Raw genomic sequence first — 15,690 nt, 5'->3', positions numbered from 1 at the left:
GTACAAAAGCCAAACAGAAGTGCTCCAGGATGCTAGGGGCAGTGTTGAGCTTTTGTTACCTAGAGCTTTTGTTACCTACCTACACAAGCCGGCAAGTAACAACGACCGGATATGGTGTGTGGTAGTAACAAGTAAATGAACATTTTTTTTAATTATTTGAATATATATGAGTGCTTGTGTATAAATACACAAACAATACACATATGCTTTCAATTGTGTAATTTAAGTGATCTAGGTAGCTCTGTTTTGGAATTTCAGTTAACGCTAGAAATGTGTTTTGGAGTTTGTACATGCTTTGTCTCTAGGGGCCACTGTATATATTTATATATAAACATATATAAATAAAACCACTTTTTTTTACATTAGTAATTCCTTTTGTGCATAATTTAATATCATTGTAATAATAAATTAATTAAAGCAACAAAACAACCTGTTCGGAGCCAAAAGAGCCGGCTCTTATTAGTAAGTCGAACAGAAAGAGCCGGTTCTCTAAAAAGAGCCGGAAATCCCATCACTAGTAGCAATGCAGCAGCTCCTCCTTTCGTCCTCTGTTTGACCCTAACTCAAATAACCTCACATAAATGTGGGAGTCCCTCTTTCGAACTCAACCTCTTGTATGAAGTTGTCAGGAAAAATACGGGAGTAACGTCAATACCACTTTCAAAATAAAAACTGAGCAAGAGTGATATATTTTGTAAATCAATCCATTTTTGGAAAAATGTCCTCAATCAAAATTTTATACTAACTTAAATGACGTTAAAATCTTTGACGGTAAATTTTGGGGTTTGTAATTCTTTTCACTGGATTTCTGTTAAGCAAAGACATAAATAGGTTCCAAAACAATCGCCAATGAGGCTTTTATTTTTGATGGTCCAAACCGGATAAGCTCCTGTACATTCCGGTCGTCTTGACGTTACCGTTTCGCCTCTGCTTGATACGGAGGCTTATCCAGCAGACGGAGGAGTCGCGCGCTCAGAACTTCAGTCATGTAAGTTTGATACTTCGTTTCATTTTTAGCTCGCGCTCATTTAAAACAGTCACTAATCCACCGAACGCGAGTTTAAAGTGACCGTTCTCTGTGAGCCCTGTGCCAGATTGCGCTTAAAAATGTGTAAATTAATTGAATCTGCTCTATTTTAGGAGAATAACAACTTGAAAAAAAAACCGAATTCAATAGTTTGTTGGACTTACTAGGCTCTGGACTACATTTCGGCTTCGACTACATACTTATAAAAGGTTTTTATTTCCAGTGATTCATGTTACCAAACGCACGCACGACCAGCAAGTGGGAATGTTCTCTTTGCGCTCTACAAACCTCCCGTCAAACATCTGTGGCTATACGTTTACCTGCTTTATCCTAAAAGATTGAAAGCGAGTTAAAGACTTTTTTATGACCCACTAAGAAAAAAAAACTTCTCGGGTGTAGCAGGTTTGATTGTAATGGTTTTCAGTTGAGCTTCCACTGGCCAGAACAAATGGTCTGAATACGTAATACATGGTGGTGAAAGCTGAACCTTAACGCACCGTTGCAACCAGATAATGCTTCATTACCTAACGATACAACATGGGTGACAAACATGCGGTCCCAGAAACATGCTGTTATGTTATCTGGCATTTTTTAAGGGCGTAAGAAGACCCTGTCTTGCACTCAGGCATATTTTCTTTAGGTGAACAACTAAAGAATGTACCTTTTTACACTTAAAAGCACTTACTGTAAATTCATATGATTAAAAATAATTTAAAGTCTTACAGAATTAACTAAAGCAATCAACAGTGTCCAAAACATCCATATATTGTGTTGAAGAGAAATCAACAGAAGTCCAACTAGGGCCAGGCTGTACTTTTGTGTAATACCAGTTTGTACCAGAAGGTGAGTCAGCGTAAACTTTATTTTAAAGGCAAGTTTTTATTTTACAATAGCAGACTCGTAAAAATTGAAGCTTATCAAATAAAGGAATATCTAAAATAAGATGGGGAAAGTTTGTTTTATTTATGTGTGCATTTTAAATACAGTTTTTCTACAGTGGTTTTTACTGATTGAGATGGGCTGATGAATGTTGATCTAGAATCTGTGCTGGCTCAAGCTTTCTGCATGTCAACCTGTCCCCGGAGCACAGCAGTCACCTTGCTAAGCTGATTAATTAATAATTTTTATGTGCTGCATACAGGGACCACTGTTCTCCTTATCATCAGGACTAAACCCTTTTGTGAATTAGTAAACTACTCAGACATGATTCTGTTACTTTACCAACTAACAAATACCAGAAAAAAAGAAATAACTATATATATATATATATATATATATATGTATGTATGTATGTATGTATGTATGTATATATATATATATATATATATATATGTATGTATGTATGTATGTATGTATGTATGTATGTATGTATGTATATATATATATATATATATATATATATATATATATATATATATATATATATATGTATGTATGTATGTATGTATGTATGTATGTATGTATATATATATATATATATATATATATATATATATATATATATGTGTATGTATGTATGTATGTATATATATATATATGTATGTATGTATGTATGTATATATATATATATATATATATATATATATGTATGTATGTATGTATGTATGTATGTATGTATGTATATATATATATATATATATATATATATATATATATATGTATATAATGGGAAATAATTGTAACAAACTCATTTTAACAAAGTCTCCTGACTTTTTATTTATTGATATGGGGCAGGAGAATGTGCAGAACAAGTTGTTATTTAGCCTCTAAATTTAAGGAGGTTAGCTGGAAATCCAGCAATCTGTTGCACAACTGTTCCCCAGAGCTCACTCTTTGGGAATTCTCTCATTCCTACAAAGCTGTCACAACTGCAAAATGTCAGATTTTTTCCACTTGACACTCAAATGCCACATCTGAGTTTCTGACTGATTAACATCACCTGATGTGAGGAAACAAGAAAAACCTCCACAGTGTTTCCTTTATGTTCAAAGGAATCAGAGGAGCTTGGTGTAATCAACACTAAGCCAAAGTACACTCCGAGCATTCATTAACTGCAGGTCCTGTAGCGTAACCATAAAATGTGTTAACAAAGGCAGCTTGTTGTGCTTCATATTTGAGCTGATATGTGCGTCTTGTCCAGTCGATATTGAGCAGGAAGCGACATTCAGTGAGTGTCTGGAGGCTCGACGCCAAGGAAGTTTTAAGCTTTGCAATTTTCCTGAATACTGGTGAACTTTTGTGTACCAGGTTGTACATTTTTCTGAAATAGCTTGAAGAAGAAATGGTTTTGTTTATTTAAACAAAACCATTTCTGTCATCCATCCATCCATCCATCCATCCATCTTCATCCGCTTTATCCGAGGCCGGGTCGCGGGGGCAGCAGCCTAAGCAAAGAGGCTCAGACCTCCCTCTCCCCAGCCACCTCCTACAGCTTATCCGGGGGAACACCAAGGCGTTCCCAGGCCAGCCGAGAGATATAATCTCTCCAGCGTGTCCTGGGTCTGCCCCGGGGCCTCCTCCCGGTGGGACATGCCTGGAACACCTCACCCAGGAGGCGCCCAGGGGGCATCCTTGTCAGATGCCCGAACCACCTCAGCTGGCTCCTTTCGATGTGGAGCAGTAGCTGCTCTACTCTGAGCCCCTCCCGGATGGCCGAACTTCTCAACCTATCTCTAAGGGAGAGGCCAGCCACCCTTCGGAGGAAGCTCATTTCTGCCGCTTGTATCCGCGATCTCGTTCTTTCGGTCACTACCCACAGCTCGTGGCAATAGGTGAGGGTAGGGACGTAGATCGACCGGTAAATTGAGAGCTTCCCTTTTACACTCAGCTCCCTCTTCACCACGACAGACCGGTGCAGCGTCTGCATTACTGCAGCTGCAGCCCCAATCCGTCTGTCAATCTCTGGCTCCCTTCTCCCATCACTTGCGAACAAAACCCTGAGATACTTGAACTCCTCCACTTGGGGCAGGAACTCATCCCCGACCCGGAGTGGGCACTCCACCCTTTTCCAGCTGAGAACCATGGCCTCAGATTTGGAGGTGCTGATCCTCATTCCCGCTGCTTCACACTCTGCTGCGAACCGTTCCAGTGCGAGCTGGAGGCTCTCACCCGATGAAGCCAACAGAACCACATCATCCGCAAAAATCAGAGATGAGATTCTGAGGGCACCAAAGCGAAAGCCCTTCGCCACTTGGCTGCGCCTAGAAATCCTGTCCATAAAAATTATGAACAGAACCGGAGACAAAGGGCAGCCCTGGCGGAGCCCATCACCCACCGGGAACAAGTCCGACTTATTGCCGGCAATGCGAACCAAGCTCTTACAACGGTTGTATAGGGATCGAATGGCCCGTAGCAATGGGCCAGACACCCCATACTCCCGCAACACCTCCCACAGGACACCCCGAGGGACACGGTCGAATGCCTTCTCCAAGTCCACAAAACACATGTAGACTGGTTGGGCAAACTCCCATGCACCCTCAAGTATCCTCGAGAGGATAAAGAGCTGGTCCAGTGTTCCGCGACCAGGACGAAAACCGCATTGTTCCTCCTGTGTCCGAGGTTCGACTAGCAGACGAACTCTCCTTTCCAGCACCCTGGCATAGACTTTCCCAGGGAGGCTGAGGAGTGTGATCCCCCTGTAGTTGGAACACACCCTCCGGTCCCCCTTCTTAAAGATGGGGACCACCACCCCGGTCTGCCAGTCCACAGGTACTGCCCCTGATCTCCACGCAACATTGCAGAGGCGTGTCAACCAGAACAGCCCTACAACGTCCAGAGCCTTCAGGAACTCGGGGCGGACCTCATCAACACCAGGGGCTCTGCCACCAAGGAGTTGTTTAACTGCCTCAGTGACCTCGCCCCCGGAAATTGACGGGTCATTCCCCTCATCCCCAGACTCTGCTTCCTCCTCGGAAGACGTGTCAGTGGGATTAAGGAGGTCCTTGAAGCATTCCTTCCACCGCCTGACAATTTTCCCAGTCGACGTCAGCAGCGCTCCGCCAGCACTATACACAGTGCAGGTAGAGCACCGCTTCCCCCTCCTGAGACGCCTGACGGTTTGCCAGAATCTCTTCGAGGCAGTCCGAAGGCTCTAAGAAGGCTGGGTACTCCGAACTGCCTGCCACTCGGCGCAGATGACAGTCAGGATCCGTTCCCCGACCCTAAGGCGCAGGGAACAAACCCTCTCATCCACCGGGAAAAACCCCAACGTACCGGTAGCAAGCCGAGGGGATATTAGAATACCCACCCCAGCCCGCCGCCTCTCACCAGGGGCAACTCCAGACTGAGACAGAGTCCAGCCCCTCTCCAGGAGACTGGTTCCGGAGCCCAAGCCATGCGTAGAGGTGAGCCCGACTATATCTAGCCGGTACCTCTCAACCTCACGCACTAACTCAGGCTCCTTCCCCACCAGAGAGGTGACATTCCATGTCCCTATTGCCAGTCTTGGCAGCCGGGGGTCAGTCCGCCAGGGCCTTCGCTCCTGGCCACCACCCGGCACACAATGCACCCGACCCCTATGGCGCCTCCTGCGGGTGGTGGGCCTGCGGGAGGATGGGCCCATGTCTCCTCTTCGGGCTGTGCCCGGCCGGGCCCCATGGACTAAGGCCCGGCCACCAGACGCTCGCCCTCGGGCACCCTCCCCGGGCCTGGCTCCAGGGCGGGGCCCTGGTAATCCTATCCCGGGAAGGGTAAACTGTTCCCTCGATATTCTTTTCATAAGGGTCTTCTGAATCGCTCTTTCTCTGGTCCCTCACCCAGGACCAATTTGCCATGGGAGACCCTACCAGGGGGCAAAAGCCCCCAGACAACATAGCCCCTGGGATCCCTGGGACACACAAACCCCTCCACCACGATAAGGTAGCGATTTCTGTCGGTTGAAGACAATTAATCAGATTTACTTTATTTTTATTTACTTTATTGTAAGTAGTTTGTAGTTTTATTCTATTTATTGTTTCTTATTTTATTTTTATCCAGAATTATTTTATACATTCATTGTTTTATTAAAAAAAAATTGTATTTGTATTTTTTATATATATATATTCTCTGTGACAGTTTTTTTGCTAATAGTGATGCTGTTCTATTACTTTGTGTTAGGACTGACCCATATGACATAGAGCAAGGCCATTCGTGAGCAACTCTCACAACATTAAGACAAAGCCGGGAATATCTGAGACTGAGAGCCACGTGCCAGCCTAAGACTACAGTTTTGTAAAAATGAATCAGCAATCTACACAGGGGGAAACATGGCCACAAAATCCAAATAGGCTCTTTTTTTTTTTTTTCTTAAATTAGCGAATATTCTCAGTTTAAACATTTGATTTGTTTTCTATGTGCTGTAATCGAAAAAGGGGGATGCACATTTCTGGATTGAATGCTGTGTTAATAGTGTTGTGCTATAATGCAGCTGCAGCTTCCTGTAAGTTGCAAACATGGATAGAAATCATCATCAGAAATATAATTATCACACATTTTCTCGAAAAATCGTGATGGAATTTTAGCTGCATGAATGCTACACAAATAACGTTTTTAGTTAACTAATTAATAATAATGAATTAATTCTAAATCTCCTTGTGGATGTTAACATTTCTACTTTGACTTATGCTCAAAATTATCTACACATGCAAAATGTCTCGTTATGGGGGGATTTTAATCATGTACATCTCATCTGTGTCCATGAAGCTGCCTGAAAGCATGAAATGTTCTAATAGTGGACGACCTCTATTTTTTTTTTTCCCCTTTCTGGATCCTTCATGGTTAATGAATCTGTCAGAGCAGATGAGGAGGAGGAGCGTGTGTGGAGCTGCTGACTGAAGTCACAACATTGTTTTTGGTGGAGATAATCATGTTCATGGTGTTAGAATGAATGTTTTTAAGAACACGAGTCATGATTTGGCATTAAAAGGTCACTGCTGGAAAACGTGTTATCGTGCTGGAACTCCCCGAAATTCACATCTGTAGGCATCCAAAGTTCATAGTAACTGTCTCCCCTTTATGGATACTTCTTTTTTTTTTTTTTTTTAAGTTAAAATACATTTAAAACAATTCAGCTCTGTGGTCAATAGACCAGTGAAAAACAACAAAATGTCAAAGGGTGGCAGAAATATTTGGCCACAAATAGTTTGCAGCTGTGTTATGATGTCATGAATTTTCTAGTAACCAGTGCTTTTTCTTTCCTGTCTCGCTCAGAATGGGAAGGCGATCTCTGTTAGTGGCTCTCCTGGCTGTAGCTGTTGGAGTTTACCTGCTGCCGTCTCCCATCGACCCCAAACCACATGTGTAAGTATTCACACTTTCAGCTGGAGTCCCTCCAACGTGACTGCGGAGCGCTTCAGGCCCGCAAACATGGTTATAGTGGGAAGTGCAGCAGATACAGTTAATAGCCTTTTAAAAGCGGGTGCAAGAACCAAACTGCTGTTTTACAAGCAAAGTGAAACCACTGGATCAGATGTGTATAAGGAGAAGAGTTTAAGGGCAGACCAGTCAAAGTCAGATTGCATTTTTATGTTTTAATTCAATCAAAAATGCTTTTTGCCTCTGTGTATATAGAGAGTAGCTTTCGTAAAACCATGTATTTACATTTTTACTTTCATTTAAGGTTCAAAAACTATTATAATAGCTCATAACACAAAGTTCATCTAGCTCTGTGCTGCTGTTCAGTTTTCCTGTATTGTTACCCACGGTTTGTTTCCTCAGACTGAAGGGGCCACCTCCGGCTCTGGAAGGGCCGCTGGCTGTCAACACCCGTCTGCAGAAGGGTCGTAGGCTGTTCACTGGGAAACTACACGGACCGGAATCCTTCACTGCTGATGAGCATGGTGAGAGAGTTTGTTTTCCCCCTTCTCTCTTATTCCTGTGTGAAGACATCTACGTGCAAGCTACATATTGATGGAGTGTGTGTTTCAGGTAATGTGTACACGGGCACAGTGGACGGGAAGCTGTGGAGAATCGGTCCTGACGACAGCCTGACCTTCATCACTCACATGGGACAAAATCTACCAGAATGCGGTTGGTGTTTGTTCAGGGATGACTGATCCTTCCTCACTTTCCTCCTAACTTTTTGTGGTCTTGATAACTTTACTGTGTAGCTGTTGTAATCTGTGACATTATGTCCTTCAAATCAGCAGTTCATCTTTTTTAAATAGTATGAAGATAAAAGCTGGCATTTAATAGCTGACTTCACATGACTTTTAAAGTTAAATTTTAACTTTGAGTATCAGAGGGCTAATAGGAGCTCGTATGTCTAAGGGGACAGTCAAAGTAGCTCAGTGCTTTATTTGGTTAGAAGAAAATTGGATGATAATGAACTTTGGCAGTTAACAAGGATTCATTTACCTCAGTGGAAATAACCCAAACCAGATGACTCGCTGAATTTAGCTACAACAACACTGGGAAAAATGTAATTTGCAGCACACATGAAACCTGAATATTAAAGGTGATGCATTTAATTATTCATTAAACCTTTATTTATAATTTGAGGTTTATTTTTTAGTATTTAAAAGCACATATGAGACTAATGGAAATCATTAAGTTGATTTTTGCATGTCAAAAAGACACAAAAATGAACAACATTGAATGTTTTCACAGCACCACATGTTGTGTGTCTGCAGGGAGCAGTACAGACTATGAACCTGTGTGCGGTCGCCCTCATGGCATCCGTTTGGATCGTCACGGTCAGCTGATTGTTGCTGACTCTTACTTTGGGCTGCACAGCGTGGATCCCAAAACCGGAGAAAAGACTTTACTCCTGGCTAATTCAGAGGGTACAGAGTGTGCTAGTTGTGCTCCACATGCTGTATGAATCCCTTTAAGACCAGTAAAGTCATTCTGTTTGTCCTCAGGAGCTGATGGCGTTCCCTTTACCTTTTTAAACGGGCTTGAGATTTCCTCCCAAACTGGAATCATCTATTTCACGGACTCCTCCAGTCGCTGGGGACGCAGGCACGTCAAACTGGAGGTGAGAAGGAGGTCTGGGCTTTAAAATAATAATCCAAACACAATTTTTACTATAGATTTGCACAAAGAAGATTTGGAAACAAAGGTGGGCAGCAGCTCTGGTCTTCTAATAGATCGCAAAAAGGACTGCTGATGCAAGCAAGCGCCATTGAGGATTGTTTTTTTTCCCCTTCAGAGTTGCTTAGTAACCACAGCACTCAAAAACACAAGAGGACACTTAAGCTAGTTCTTTGTCTCTGTTCATCTGCCCAATTTGCCAAAAAAAAGGAACCAACAAGAGTCCATTCAGTCCTGCTGGTGAGGCTTCAGGAAGCACTTTAAAATCTGATTAACCTCTCACAGTAATTATGTAAATTAGAAATATGATTTCCTGGTTCACCGTGGCAGTCGACTGCCAGAGGGATGACCATGTTTTATTTTATGTGGAGTTTGGGTGGTAGATAGTGAGAACCCTTTTAACATAAGGTGGAACCGTTACTGTTCAAGACAGAGCTGATGGATTCTCTAGTGAGCATTATTACGGTCATTAAATGTCACTCTCTGGATAAGGGAGTTATAACACAACCAGAATCCACCCTCTCTGTGCAATCTTGCCCTTGCCCCGTTTCTGTGGAACACCCTCCTTCAAGATATTAGGCAGGCATGCTCTGTGGAGGTTTTTAAAACTAAGCTGAAGACACATTTGTTCACCCTATCTTACATGTCTTAATTCTATGGCTTTTAGTTTTTAAATTTTTACTGTTTTTAACTTGTATTGTGTCTTTTACCTGTATTGCTTTTATTTCTTTTTTATCTTTTTAGTTTCAAATAGTTGTACAGCACTTTGTTTGAAAGCGCTTTATAAATAAAGTTATTATTATTATTATTATTATTATTAAATGTAATAAAATAATGTAATAAAACCATTTTTCTAAATGTTTTTCATAAGCCAAGCAAGAAAACCACAACAATCAGATGGCCCCTATGAGCAAGTACTTGGCAACAGTGGGAAGGAAAAACTCACTTTTAACAGGAAGTAACGTCCAGCAGAACGAGGCTCAGGAGGGCCGGCCATCTGTCATGACTGGTTGAGAGCAGAGGGAGATAGTTTCTTCCTTATTTTCAAGTAGTAAGAAATTAATAAATGAAGATAAAAGTAAATGTATCTCAGATAAGCTACGATTTGCTCAAATAAGCTAACTGAAGTGAAACAGGCAAAGAAACAAATGTAGTTTTTTGTGTATTTTAGGTGATTCAACAAAGCAGAGCGATGATAAAATGAGCAGCATGAGTTTATGTAAACTAAAGAGATAAACTGGAGCTTTATATAAATGGCGTTTGGATACATTAAATACAGAGCTGTACAAAATCAGGCTAAGCTGTGCTAAACCGTTCAAACTGAACAATTCTGATTGTTTTTCAGGTGATCGAGCTGAACAGCCTTGGCCGTCTTCTCTCCTACAATCCCCAGTCAGGAAGTGTGACTGTGCTTCTGGACTCTCTCTACATGCCGAACGGCATCGTCCTGTCACCTGACGAAGACTTCCTGCTACTGGCGGAAACCAGCATTGGACGTATACTGAGGTTTGGATTGATTAGAGGATATTATACAAAGTTGCATTCATTTTCTGGAGGCCTAAACTAAGCTTTTCCCTTAAAATGATCTTTTTTCCCCCCAAAAGGAAGAAAAACTCAAATCAAGAAAAATGTTTTGTTGTATATCAGGTTTTGGTTAAAAGGCCCAAAATCTGGGACCAAGGAGGTCATCATGGACAATATGATTGGTTATCCCGACAACATCCGCCTCAGTGACCACGGTACATTCCTGGTTGGCATAACAACACCTCGCTTTCGGAAGTTCATGCCACCTTTCCTGGATATGATTGCTCCGTACCCAGTGATCAAACGCTTCCTTGCCAAGGTCAGTGAGTTTTGATTATGAGGATAATGTGCTGATGGGTGATAAGAAAAAAATGTGAGTCAAACCTTCACTTGTGTGATTATTGGCAACTAAACAGGATCTGCTCTATTTTTAAAACAGCCTTTAAGATCTCAGATAAGTGCTGATTTCATCCTGGTTTTTGTGTTGATAGCTGCAACTCAGTCCAATTAAATTAAGATTATTTAAATTTAATAATAAAGGCGTCAATATAAGATGTAAATACACAGAAAAAAAGTCTGTAGTTTCTGCAAATAACCAGTTAAAATATTGTTTGGCTGGAATTGCGAAATGACTTCAGTTCCCCAAAGCAACAATAAAATTTGAAATTAGTGATGTTGGATTGAGTTGAGTATTTAAAAGATCCGGCCAAAAATGCCGATGATAAAAACAAAGCTATTAAAAAAAGTTGTCAGTTGACTAATAGGGATAAATATAGATCAGCTTAAACTATCACCTGAAAATTTTAGTTTAGTAAAGTATTAATCACTTAAATGTTTATTTTTTGTTGTAAAGTAACAAATAAGCTGTTAGTAGCTGGGACATCTTTTGTATTTAGAAGCTCAATGCAGATTAATTAATAATGAAAGGTTTTAGCTGCTTCCCAGCTTAAGTTCAGAGGTTCTGTTGAGAAGCAGTGTAGTTTCATCTATTTTCCCATAATGCATCTGGTCTCCGTGATTCTCAGTTATTTATAGTGTGGTCAAGCTTTGTTGCTGACTGCATGGTGACGAGACAGTGTGAAATCTAACAGGACAGGGTCAGGGCCTCTTTAGCTGGACACACACAGACACTAAATACACTGCTCCGACACACACGGACACACTTGAATGAATTCATCCCAGGACACACATCTGAACTGTTGGTGAACTGCTTCAAGGGTGAAAATTAAATCAAAGACATGGCAACAAAAGAAATGGTTCAGTTCAGACACGATTTGATCTCCCAGGAAAATAAAAACTCGCTTTTATTTTAAGTTTATACGATTTTAGCACAGTGGACATATCTCAATTTTAGTCTGAATGAAAGAAAACACTGACACGTCTTTGTCTAATGTTGTTTCCTGCCACTCCCTGCAGCCTGACACCATCTCCGGTTATAGTTCCACATGTATGCAAAGCTAAGTCAAACAAAGACAGCACTCCATGCAAAGATCTTAATAAAAAAGGGAACAGGAAGTATTAATGTCTTTCTTTTTTTCTCTCCTCTCCTTAATCATCATTTCGTGTCCTGTGTTGTTAGTAGCTGTAAGCCTCGGGTCTGGTTTTTATCTGGAAATTATTGGGGGGGCATAACAAAAAGTGGAAGACTGTAAATGTGTATAGTATTATTATTTATTATTTATTTCAAGTGAACAAGAAAACTTTTGAAGAACTCTTTCAGAAGTCATTCTTTATGTCATGTGTCTTCTATTATTAGCAATTCATTAGGTTGATTATTGTAAATTCATAGATTTTTGTAGTCTGTAAGATGCACAAAAGGAGTCCAAATTGATGTCTTGAAATTGCTAATAGCAGTACTCCATTAAAGTTTTCTTTGTCTACTGTCATATGTAATGAAGTAAAGCAGGAAACTGTCACATTACCAGATTTTAGCTGTACATTCTGAGTTATTCTGAGCTAAGTGCTAAAGTTATTTTACACTTTAGCACTAATAGTAAACATTCAATGCGTTTGTGTTTCCAGGTGGTTCCCCTGAACTGGTATAACATTCTGCTGCCACGCTACGCTCTGGTCCTGGAGCTGGGATTGGATGGCGAACTCATGGGAACGCTTCATGACCCGGAGGGCCGCCTCACATGGGCCATCAGCGATGTCTTCCAGCACCGAGGGAGAACCTACCTGGGCAGCACCGACCTGCCGTTCCTTCCCATCTTGGAAGGCTGGGATAGCTAATGATGACATATAAAGACTCTTTTCGTTTTATGTGGATGCAGGGTTCTTCACATTCACATTAGGACAACCACTAGTGTTTCCAGAGCAGTAAACTAAGAAAATATGATAACCTGAAGACATTTTAAGACACAGTGAATCCACCCCTAAAAATAATGAATGTCGAATCTTTTCCTCTAAAGACACGTAGTGTCCAAAAAACACAGGGCTACGGGTGAATCCCTGAAATACTGCTCAGTTTAAAGAAATAATAATAATTACACTCCCTGTTAAAAGTGAGTTTATCCTTCCCACTGTTGCCAAGTACTTGCTCATAGGGGCTATCTGATTGTGGTTTTCTTGCAAATATTTTAGGGTGTTTACCTTGCAATATAAAGTACCTTGAGGCAACTGTTGTTCTTATTTGGTGTTATATAAATAAAATGTAATTAAATGATCAAACTTATGTTTGACTTATGTTCATATCTGACCACTGTAGGTTAGAAACGATGTAGTTGGGGAATGGGATTACTGAGCAGATTAAAGTAAACCTCTTTTTACTCAACAATCAAAAGCAGAGAAAGTGTCTTTTTCTAGATGTGAAATCAGATTAGAAACCTGCGATGAACAGGGGATAAATATATCCTCACGTAAATAGCTTATGAGTTGTTTTTGCACTGCAGGAGAAAAACTGGAACACAACTGTAGAGACACCTGGTGGCTTTCCAACCATCACTGACTTTAATATCATCACTCGTTAACCCTAGAACACTAATTTCAGGTGATTTTCACCCATCCAGTTATTAAATAGGTGGCAATTTCCAAGAGAATTCATTTGGTAAACAAAAACTTTTATCGTCAGCTGATCAAAAAATTAAATGTTTTTGTTTCTTTTCACGGAACAGAAGTTTGATACCATCATGGGGAGGCTCGCGGCTCTCCAACGGGAGATTGAGAGACCAGTGTCGGAGTGTTAAAGAACAGCTTTAAAATTCTCCTGAGCTGCTCGCATAAAAGAAAAATCAACAACATCAACATGCGGACACCACGGCGCCAGCTGCACGGGCCCAAGGCTGGAGCCGAACAAAAACTCCCTGATAACAACTGTGTGATGACAATTCTTCCCATCCCATGCAAGGCCACCTGGGTTGGCTAGCAGACTGTTTACTTAGCCTGATAGGGTGAAGGACACTGTCTCAGCTGAACTATGGACACGCACACACATACACTTACACTGATAAGCACTCACACATTTCCCTTCCCCTTCTAATGCCTTCGATGCTTGTTGCCTCCTGGGAACACGAGGCGGGTCTGGGCCCGCGCTGGAGAGTCGGCGCAGTGGCAGGATGGCTGCTGTGTTGCCTGGGATTACTCCTTATCCCCTACCCAACCCTGTTGCTGGTCACGTGCTCTATAATGTTGTACTGTGGACATTTATGTGCTTTTCTGTGCAGAGGAGTTTTTTTTTTTTTGTTTCCTGTTCTCATGCTGTCCTCCTGTAGCCCAGCATGAGTAGAGGTCTCTTTTTTCTTCTTGTACTTTTCCCATTGTAGTGTCCATTTCAGTGGTTTTTCTGTAATGCAACCGTTCTCTGACTTGTATCCCCATGTGATGTCTGTGTTGTGTGTGTAAGGTCGGGGGGCGGGTTCATTCCACTGCAGGGCAACCTGCCACTGCATGTGGCGAATACAAATTTGAACTTGAACTGTCCCGGGCTTACATGTCCCAGGTATGTATGGACCAAAGAACAAGTTCCCAGTTCTATTTTTATTATTTTTAGTTAACCATTCCCTAATTTTTCACTAATTTTAGGGTACAGCAGCAGTCCCCAACCTTTTTTGCGCCACGGACCGGTTTATGCCCGACAATATTTTCACGGACCGGCCTTTAAGATGTCGCGGATAAATACAACAAAATAAAACTAGTACCGGTACCGAAAAAAATAAGATTTATTCATAACACATGTGAAAAGACCCAGGAAAACAGAGTTAACGATAAAAACGATAACAAAATAACGCTGAAAACCGATAAAAACCCTGAAAACCATACATTTCACACCTGAGCCTCAGCTCTCGCGGCCTGGTACCAAACGACTCACGGACCGGTACCGGTCTGAGACCCGGGGGTTGGGGACCGCTGGGGTACAGGGTCCCCGCATACCTTTTTTTTTTTCTTTTTATGAGACTTATAGGGGGTAGTAAAAGAAGAGTACTTCAATTTGCCATATATTGTTGTACTTTAATATATTTTGATGGGAAGTATTTTTTGTCGGGTATATTGGGTAAAATTGGGTGATAGTGTTACTGTTCTTGGGTTAAATCCATTAGGTTTGGTTCACCATTACTGCTGAGACGCGGGCCTGGATTGTCAAATTTCGCTAACTTTTCTTTCTACAGAATTTGAAATGAACCTAATAAATGTGAATTTTGGACTGTCTTAAACTTGGAGGTTTACTGTTAATATCATGTTGAAAAGTTAGTCTTTTAAATAAAACTTTTACATTATTTAACATTCCATTGTGACTCTGTCCTTGGATTCAAATTTTTTTAAAAAATACATTTTTAAACCACAAATCTTTGGATTTTGGACGTTGTTAGTTTTTTGTAACAAATTTGAAAATGACAAATTTTCCATCCAATTATAACTTATATTTTATTTTGTATTGTATTGCATTTTACAGACACTGGAGATTCTTGTAAACAACGTTACGAAAAGAGGTAAGAACAAAATAGCTGTACATTAAATCCCAAAATGTTTAAATAAGGTTAATCCCTGTGAGCCAAAAGCTTGGGCTTTACACAGCTCTAAATGCTGTTTCAGACAGTTTTTTCTATTCTTGGCTCTGTATGATGTCACTAACGATGTTATTTCTGGTAACATGCAGGATCACAGCTAATGCTATTAACTGCAGTGATTGAATG

The 15,690-nt window shown here is 41.1% G+C and overlaps 1 protein-coding gene across 2 annotated transcripts; it reads left to right on the top strand.

Moving 5' to 3' along the window:
- The first annotated feature begins 875 nt into the window (after positions 1-875).
- zgc:194209 (adipocyte plasma membrane-associated protein) lies at positions 876-15,283 on the top strand. 2 transcript variants are annotated; one of them, XR_191714.4, is made up of 10 exons: positions 876-988; positions 7,214-7,303; positions 7,721-7,842; positions 7,931-8,032; positions 8,635-8,787; positions 8,866-8,981; positions 10,383-10,543; positions 10,685-10,880; positions 12,584-13,550; positions 13,675-15,283. XR_191714.4 is itself a non-coding variant. In XM_004570001.4 (9 exons), the coding sequence occupies exons 2-9, from the start codon at positions 7,215-7,217 to the stop codon at positions 12,791-12,793; spliced, it is 1,149 nt and encodes a 382-aa protein (XP_004570058.3). In that variant the 5' UTR covers positions 876-988; position 7,214; the 3' UTR covers positions 12,794-15,283. The 2 variants fall into 2 exon arrangements, 1 of the variants encoding a protein (XP_004570058.3); XM_004570001.4 differs by having other exon boundaries at positions 12,584-15,283.
- The last annotated feature ends 407 nt before the right edge of the window (positions 15,284-15,690 follow it).

The sequence above is a fragment of the Maylandia zebra genome, linkage group LG17 (assembly GCF_041146795.1).
Source record: "Maylandia zebra isolate NMK-2024a linkage group LG17, Mzebra_GT3a, whole genome shotgun sequence".
In the NCBI taxonomy this organism is placed as follows: domain Eukaryota; kingdom Metazoa; phylum Chordata; class Actinopteri; order Cichliformes; family Cichlidae; genus Maylandia; species Maylandia zebra.
This window is presented reverse-complemented; position numbering and strand designations above follow the sequence as displayed.

What these genes read in the sequence shown, in the direction of transcription:
- zgc:194209 (XM_004570001.4), top strand. Translation starts at nt 7,215, where the DNA reads ATGGGAAGGCGATCTCTGTTAGTGGCTCTCCTGGCTGTAGCTGTTGGA. An exon ending in ATCGACCCCAAACCACATGT is followed by an intron (nt 7,304 to 7,720) that starts GTAAGTATTCAC and finishes TTGTTTCCTCAG; the next exon opens with ACTGAAGGGGCCACCTCCGG. An exon ending in AGCATTGGACGTATACTGAG is followed by an intron (nt 10,544 to 10,684) that starts GTTTGGATTGAT and finishes GTTGTATATCAG; the next exon opens with GTTTTGGTTAAAAGGCCCAA.